General features: G+C 28.7%; 1 protein-coding gene across 2 annotated transcripts; it reads left to right on the plus strand.

Annotated features, from left to right (window-relative positions):
- LOC109345285 (LEC14B homolog) lies at nucleotides 4,129-8,578 on the plus strand. 2 transcript variants are annotated; one of them, XM_019584189.1, is made up of 11 exons: nucleotides 4,129-4,318; nucleotides 4,783-5,194; nucleotides 5,349-5,468; nucleotides 5,658-5,735; nucleotides 6,235-6,408; nucleotides 6,679-6,756; nucleotides 7,255-7,451; nucleotides 7,681-7,836; nucleotides 7,989-8,049; nucleotides 8,149-8,396; nucleotides 8,471-8,578. In XM_019584189.1, exons 2-10 carry the CDS (start codon nucleotides 4,814-4,816, stop codon nucleotides 8,350-8,352), a joined length of 1,449 nt encoding a protein of 482 aa, XP_019439734.1. In that variant the 5' UTR covers nucleotides 4,129-4,318; nucleotides 4,783-4,813; the 3' UTR covers nucleotides 8,353-8,396; nucleotides 8,471-8,578. The 2 variants fall into 2 exon arrangements, with proteins under 2 accessions (XP_019439734.1, XP_019439732.1); XM_019584187.1 differs by having other exon boundaries at nucleotides 8,149-8,578.

The raw sequence follows: 9,071 nt of genomic DNA on the forward strand, positions 1-9,071 counted from the left end.
ATGATTAATAATGATGTTACAAATATATGGCTGTAGTTGTGATCTTCTTTCCAAGGTATGAAAGAACTTTGTCAATTTATGATCTTTAGCTGCAATATATCCTTCAATTCTTGGGTTTGATATTTTTTATAGTTGATTTGTTTCTACTTTTAAATTTTACTTTTATTTTATGGGAAGAGTACGTGAATAATAAAGTGATGAATATTTTGTTTTTTTCAAAACTTAATAATGATGGTACAAATATATGGTCGAAGTTGTCTTACTCTTTCATTTATTCATAGAATAAGTTATGATATTATAATTAATAAGGAAATATGTTGATATTCTACATCCCTTAAAAAATAATAGACAATGAATTTATTTCAAAATAATCATTTTTAATACTAATTATTAAAAATGATCTTAAAACGTTTTCAATTAATATTATTTAATTATTTTTAAAACTAAAATAGTAGGAATTCAATATAATTAAAACATTCTCAATTAATAGCATCTAATCATTTTTTAAATTTTAAACGTTAAATAAGATATGTAGTAATTGCACATTTAAATAGTACATCTGTTCTAAATTAATATTATTTAATCATTTTTTAATAATTAAATAGGAGGAATTCATTGTTACTATTAATAGAATGAGTTATGATATTATAATTAATAAGGAAAAATCTGTTGATATTCTACTTCGCTTAAAAAATAATAGACAATGAATTTAGTTCAAAATAATCATTTATAATACTAATTATTTAAATAGATCTTAAAACATGTATATATTTGTTTTTAATGATCTGTAATCAATTTATTCAAAATAACATATTGAAAAAGTTCACCAAAATATAGCATAATGGAAGTTGACACTGTTATTTAGACTTATATACTTTTTTCTTCTCATATGGGTATGTTTCAAAATGTTATATTTTATTTTGTCTCGAAAATATAATTAATATCGTTCATTGGAGTTGAGTAGTTTTATTGATAAAAATGTAATCATTTTATAAAATTGGACTTGCATTGGTAATATGGATAACACATGTGTTCTTAATAATGCGAATGTACGGGTAACATGCATGTTTTAACTATACGAATACCTAAGTAATATGTGTACTCTTAGCAATGTAAATGTACGTGTAACATGTGTTTTAAGTATTAAAATGTACGGGTCACATGTTTGTTCTTAACAATACGAATGCACGGATAATATGTACGTTCTTAATCATGTGAATGTACATGTAATATGTATATTCTTAACCATGTGGCAAAAAAATATTGTCCGTCCAAATGCACAAGTAACATTAAACTTAAAAGTAATGAAAAAACAACTTATACAAAACCTATTTGAAAACATACAATAACTATAAACATGTTTAGAGGAAAAAACATACTAAACCAACTTAGAAACAAAAATCACTATCACTTAACTAATACAATAGTTTGGCCTCATTCTCCTATATACACACCACTCACTTCTTTCCTCTTCATGATTTCACTTCATTATCAATGCCTGCTTTTGGTCTCTTATGCCTTATGGTATTAGTCTTTCACCCTCACAATACAAGTCACAATCTCAACCCATTCTCACTTTCATCTCAATCTCATAATACACCATTCACTCTCACCCATTCCACTATTTCAAAAATCTCTCATATACCTAATAAGTTTTAGAGTTTAGTAAGATAAGATAATTTAGTCTATGATTTTCTCAATAACTTTATATTATAGGTCAAATTAGTCTTTAATGTTAATTTGGTAAGTGACTAATAATATACAAAGTCAAAGACCAAATTGATATTTTGATATTATTATAAGAGTAACTAACTAATATCATGAGTTTTAGCGAAATTACACAAATCATTCCTCACTTTTCTACATATACACAAACCCCCTAATTTATATATTTTCATTACTAATGCACAATAAATAAGTGTAATCTTTTAAATAAAAATGACAATGAATGTAATTAAGTTAAATAAAATATGATATATTGTGAAGACAAATCCAAATAATATACAAGTCAATACCTCTTTATTATTTTTAGTTCGTTATGATATAGTATAAGAGCGATTTAAACAATATCTCTTTAGAATTGTTGATATATTTTGTAACAATAAATAATGAAGATACATTGACTTGTATATTATTTGGATTTGTCACCACAATATAACATGTTTTGTTTAACTTAATTGCATTTATCATATTTTTTTGTTTAAAAGATTACACTTATTTATCGTGCAAAAGTAATTACTATAATGAAAATAAATAAATTAGGAAAGTTTGTGGAAGTGTAAAAAAATGAGGGATAATTTATATAATTTTACTAAAACTTCATTTTAAAAAGCTTTTATAATCTAATACTTTATTTATTAATAATATTATTTTTTCAATTTTTGAGATAATATATTATCACGCAATCAATCAAGCGATTTGATCAATGATAATGTTGTATCACCTATTCATTCAACATTTTATAACTTACGTTTCTATTTGTTAATGAATTATCATTATTTTGAAACAATATCCTATCACTCATTCCTTGAAGCATAAGGAATCATTGACACGCATTTTTTGAAATTAAATATAAATTTATGTAACCTTTTTAGTTCAAAAATTTACTTATTTATTATTTATCCAATTAATATTTCATATTTATATTTTTAATTGATTTAGGAGTATTATATACATTTCGGTATATCTTTATTTAATATATTATTTTAAAAATTGTGTCACTACACATGTCAGTTGATATAATTAATTCAAAAAATATATTTAAATTAAAATTTTAATAATAAAATATTTTTCTAACTAATTACAAATGATAACACATGAAATGATTTACTTTTTGAGACAAATGTTATGCTCTCATATCATACCCATTTCTTTTTATCTGTTCCTTTACCTTTTTGCACTAATTAGCAAAAATCAATCTCAAATTAGAGTAGAAGACACTCATGACTCATGTGATGTTTAAATTTTAGATTCGGATTTATCCATAAGAAAGATTAAACACATATCTATTACGAGAGCACCTAAAGAATTACTCTAATGATAATAGCACATAATTTAATACAGTTATACACAATTCATTTTTTAGGCTCTTTTATTATATACTCTTTTCAACTACTTTTTGGGCGACTCTAAATTATTAATTTATTATGGAATTATAAGCATCACATAAATACAATTTTTTTCTTTCTCTCACACCTTATTTATGGTATTGTGTGATTCTAAAATTTTCTACAGAAATCCTTGTAGACTTTTATAAGTAACCTATGTCCGATTAAACCTATTCAAGCCATTGCATCATTTAAAGAGGAAATTACATTAATACCTCTTGAATTTGTAGTGAAATTAAGTAAATTATGCATCCTTTTTTATACATATACAAGTTATCCTATTTATATTTATATATTATACCGTCTACCACTATATGACAAATAAATATGATATTTTAAACAAAAAATAGAGATAAATGTAATTAAGTTAAATAAAATATGATAAATTATGGAAAGACGTTCAAATAATATAAGAGTCACTGTCTCTTCATTTTAGTTCGTTACAAAATGCATTAATAATTTAATGAGATATTGTTCGAGTCACTCTTATACTACGTTATAACAAATCAAAAAATAAAGAGACATTAACTCATATACTATTTTGACTTGTTTTAACAATATATCTTATTTTATTTACCTTAATTATATTTATAACATTTTTTTGGTAAAATATTATATTTATCTCTCATGTATAGTTAATTAGCATAATATATATATATAAATTAGATATTTATATAGGGATAAAAAAAGAAGGAATAATTTATATAACTTCACAAAATATTATATGTGAGTAAGAAATGATTACACAATTCTATGTAATGTGTTTGATAAGAATATAACCCATAGTTAATTATTTTGAAATAAAATAAGCTACATTGCTGTGTTTGACAACAAAAATTTATTTTAGTAAGCTATTAATTTATAAATTCATACTAAAAAATAACTTCTGACTCAGTTAATTTTTTTTACATGTGATAATTAGCTATCGCAATTTTTACATGTGACTAATGCATAAGTTTTCAGTTAATTTCTAACCTCTTTTCTTACAAACTTTGGGTTAAATTGTAAGTTAGTTGTGTCTGAGATCATGTTCCTGAACATACGATGAAAGAAAAAATGAACACGTGTGCAATTTAAGAAGAACAAAAAAATCAACCTAATTCAACTGTTCAATAACCAAACATTCATTTCAATTTCATCATACACATAAACACTGATAGAGAGTGGTGTATTTTGATCCCTTCAACACTAGCTTCAAATTCCAATCACAGGTAACCCAATACCATTAATTTTCATTCTTCAATCATCTATCTCGCTTTTAAGTTTTCATTTCCATTTCTTTTTACTTTATCTGTTTTATGAGTTGAAGTTTGAGTGACCCAGATTTTCATTTTCATTTTAATTCTCTGAATTGCACTAAAGTTCCCTTATTTTTATTGATTTAATTCGTTTTTCTTCATTTTGTTACTGACCCATTATTCCATCAATCAAAAAGGACTAAACTTGAAAGAAAGTAATGTTATCTGTTGGCACTGTATTCTAGTATAAATACTCGGTTTTGTGTGGTTTGCATTAGTTCAAAACGATTAGATTTTCTAATTATTATGTTTTCCATCTTCTGCCATGGATCTAATCCCTTTCATCAGCATAAGTGGGATCTGCAATTTTTTTTGGTGGGTTTGTGATTAATAAGTTCCACTGGCTCAGAGTTCCTTAGACATTATGCTTTTTGCAGTGTATAGAGATTGAGAAGCAAAGGGTTAATCATGAGTTGGTCGAATAAAGGTACAAGTGCCTGTAGTGATGGCAGTGTCAATGACGAATCTTCTGCAAGTGGAGTAGCTGGAGAAGGGACAAGCCATTCTAATCATGAAATTGCACATATCACAAAACTTAGGTCGAGTCCCAATGAGTTTTTGGTCCGTGTTGTTCCGGGTAGGATGAAGTTACCTGCATCGGCAGTAAGAATGTTAGTAGGTAGGGAAGGTAATTATTCTGGACGGGGGAAATTCTCATCAGCAGATGGTTGTCATATTTTAAGCCGATACTTGCCTACCAAAGGTCCTTGGATTGTGGATCGAATGAAAAGCCGAGCATATGTTTCACAATTTTCGGCTGATGGTTCTCTTTTTATTGCTGGATTCCAGGTTATTACTGTTGTCTGTTATCATAATTATTATACTGATTTTCATATATAAATAATGTATGATGTATGAAGCTGACGACAACGTTTCATGATTATTGAAACTATCACAAGGATCTTTACATCTTCACCGTTGACTGTGCTTTATTCTACAACAGGGAAGCCGTATCAGGGTCTATGATGTTGACAGAAGCTGGAAAGTTATGAAGGACATCTCGGCTAGAAACTTGCGGTGGACAATTACTGATACATCTTTATCCCCAGATCGTTGCTATCTTGTAAGTTTGAATTGATTGTCAAATTAGGTGGTATTCGTGGACATTACTAGAACTATGAAATTCCTGTTAATAGTATAAATGACCTATTCTAACCCCGACTTAACTCAGAAGTTTGTGCTATTCTTTATTAATTTGTTTCTTTAATTCCTCTTGACTCGTGTTTGACAAAATTTTAATTAATTATTCCAGGTTTATGCTAGTATGTCACCAATCATTCATATTGTCAACGTGGGATCTGCAACAACAGAGTCCATAGCAAATGTTACTGTAAGTGCTGGAAATTTCTCACTGTCAAAATAGGCTGTGACTTATGACATATAATTTGTAGTTTTTTTATAACTTAAGATATTATAGAGGAGTAAACAGATGCTACATTTGAAGTTAATGTATTCTGAATTTTTCTTATGAGTTCTTCTAGTGCAAAAGATGGCTCCTCTTTTATTTGAGCAATTCAAGTTTTTGAATTCGTGAAATGCTTGTCATTTGGTCATTGAAATACTCCTATTGTTGATTTGTAGATTACTGGTCAATGGATTAGGTCTGCCTAACCTCGCACGTAGAATGTGAATATTTATAATGTGCATTTTTAGAGATCCAAAAGCCTTTGTATTGTTATTAAGACATGTACATAGATTTCTTATGGTGCATTAAATGTCCAACTTCAAAAATACTAATGTATCTATGCCTCCCGTTTTGTGTGTATATCCACACACATGAAGAAGTATATACTTGTTTTCTTTACATTTTGGAACCGTTTTTACTGCAGGAAATTCATTACGGATTAAATTTCTCTTCTGATAATGACGATGATGAGTTTGGGATTTTCTCTATCAAATTTTCAACAGATGGACAAGAGCTCGTTGCTGCAACTAGTGATAGTTCGATATGTGTATATGATCTTGGGGCCGATAAGCTTACCCTCAGAATTCCTGCTCACTTGGTATCATATCATATACTCCTTTCCTGTTATAATTACTTGTCTTTTTGGATTAGATAAAAATAATTATTCTATTGTCTAAGGATATCAATTTAAGGTGACCTATTTACATTCTATTATGAAGGTGGATTGTTAGATTCTATTGTATAAATACTCAAATCTTTAACAGCTGATATTCAGTTAATTTTGTTGCCTAGTTTTTAAATTCTCTCATTTTCTCCGATCCTAGAATTCTGAAATGGATCATATCTAATGTGCCTTTTTATGTTACAGTCCGATGTTAATACTGTCTGCTTTGCTGACGAATCTGGTCATCTCATATATTCTGGAAGCGATGATAGTTTATGCAAGGTAAACTTCATTTTCTAGTTATAGGATTTTATTCATATCTTTACAGGGATGTTATTAGTCATGGATTTGTTTTTCCTTTTAAACTTTCCTCAAAGCGTAAAATGAAGCCAGCCTATTGGTGTTCTTCCGGTTTCTTGAAGTATGAATTTTTAACATCCATGCCCGTAAGATTTATGGATATTGTTACTACATGGGACGAGCTAGCCTAACATATGACGTCAATACTAGATCATCATGCTCAGACAAAGCTCTCTCCCTATACATATCAATAATAATATAGTAAATATATTTGTTAGTGTTGTTTCATGAGAGCTCAACAAGGACAGTGATCTTTGAAGCTTGGACCTAGTTCATAAATAAATATGCTTAACATTAGCACTCAAGTTGGTTATCTACTCTATTAAAGGTTTTCAAGCCTATTATCTCCAATACATATATTCGGTTTTTCAGCTTGCAATTACTCAGCACAGAAACCTTGGCTGTTATGATTTTTTGCAGGTGTGGGATAGGCGTTGTTTTGTCACAAAAGGACAACCGGCTGGTATCTTAATGGGACATTTGGAAGGTGTTACATTCATTGACAGCCGCGGGGATGGTCGTTATTTAATTTCTAACGGAAAAGATCAAACTATTAAATTGTGGGACATAAGGAAGATGTCTTCTAATGCTACAATGATGTCTCCTAATGCCTTAAGGTAAATATGGAGCTATGCAAATGAATTCGATTTCCTCTTCATAACCATACTCTTCTTTATCAGTATGTGTGCACATGCATGTTCTCATCATAATGATTTTTGAGATGAACTTCATATTTAATGTTGGAATGGCACTTAAGTACAGACAAAATGAAGTGACTCCAATTCTCGTTTGTTTTTCCTAACCTTTGGTTTGTATTTAACGATGATTTGTTACTTAAACGAACAGTCCGGGTATTGGAGAGGATGATTGGGACTACAGGTGGATGGACTATCCAGATTATGCTAGAAATTTAAAGCATCCCCATGACACATCATTAGCAACATATAGAGGCCACTCAGTTTTGCGTACTCTAATCCGCTGTTATTTCTCACCATCATATAGGTAACTTGTACATCACAATCTCCTCACTCCGGTATATGAATATGATTACATGAAAGATTTCAATTTATCTGAACTATTTACATGTTGGATTTTACAGTGTTGCATACTCTTTGCATTTTAATTTTATCTAATGTTGTGGTTCCTTGTTGCAGCACTGGTCAGAAGTACATTTACACCGGGTCCAGCGATTCATCTGTATATATCTATGATCTGGTAAAGAAAATTTCTTAGATACTATATATATTTTTTTCTGTTTAGTTCTTATCAGATGAGATTAGTGTCTAACAAACATAATTCATATATTCTTTGTAGGTGAGTGGAGCTCAAGTTGCAAAACTTGACCATCATGAGGCACCTGTAAGAGATTGTAGTTGGCATCCTTTCTATCCAATGATGATTACTTCGGCTTGGGACGGCGACATTGTTAGGTGGGAATTTCCAGGAAGCGATGAACCCCCAGTTCCTCAAAATAAAAAAGCGGGTCGAACTCGTAGGAGAGGTTTCTATTACATGTAGTTCATGATGTTTGTACATGTATTTGTTTTCATGTATTTTGATAGGTATAGTCTATATGGAATTTATGCATATCTGTTCTTGTACTTTTCCATAGCTGTAAAAAGAGTACCAGACCTAGTTACATTTATTTTTGTATGCTTTTCTAAATTGTAAGCTTATTATGGATGTTCAATAAGTCTTTACAGACAAATGTAAATGCAGTCTCTAATGGAGTGTATTTTTTTCATATGTTCTTTAAAAATATATATTAAATTGATCTGTCCAATGAGAATAAAAGAGTACATGTAGTGTTAGTATGTTATTACGGGCCTTTTTGAAACTGATATCTTAAATTCCTTGAATTTCCTATGACTATTTGTATGTTTAACTTATCATGTTTTTATAGCTGGTTACTTATAACTTGAGCTTGTTTTGCTTATCTATAATTCTTTTACGGTTAGGATATAAGGTATGCCCAAGAATTAATTTGCGTAATTTATAATAATAAAGTTGTATTTATTATTATTTTATTATTATATTTATTGTTTGTCAAAATAATTAATATGAAAAGTCATAGATTAAAATTAGAGACTTATTATTATAATAGAGATTATAATAATGAGAAATAAATCTTTTATAATTTTAATCTAAATGATTCTTGATCACAAGATTATTGAGCTTAGGACTTCATTAATCTAAATAGATCAATATGTGTAGTGGTCTTTATTAGATCAAGATTA

This window comes from Lupinus angustifolius, chromosome LG04, assembly GCF_001865875.1.
Source record: "Lupinus angustifolius cultivar Tanjil chromosome LG04, LupAngTanjil_v1.0, whole genome shotgun sequence".
NCBI lineage: Eukaryota > Viridiplantae > Streptophyta > Magnoliopsida > Fabales > Fabaceae > Lupinus > Lupinus angustifolius.

Coding starts and splice junctions, on each gene's coding strand:
- LOC109345285 (XM_019584187.1), top strand. CDS start 4,814: ATGAGTTGGTCGAATAAAGGTACAAGTGCCTGTAGTGATGGCAGTGTC. Junction 7,452..7,680: donor ATGTCTCCTAATGCCTTAAG/GTAAATATGGAG, acceptor TTAAACGAACAG/TCCGGGTATTGGAGAGGATG. Junction 7,837..7,988: donor TATTTCTCACCATCATATAG/GTAACTTGTACA, acceptor TCCTTGTTGCAG/CACTGGTCAGAAGTACATTT.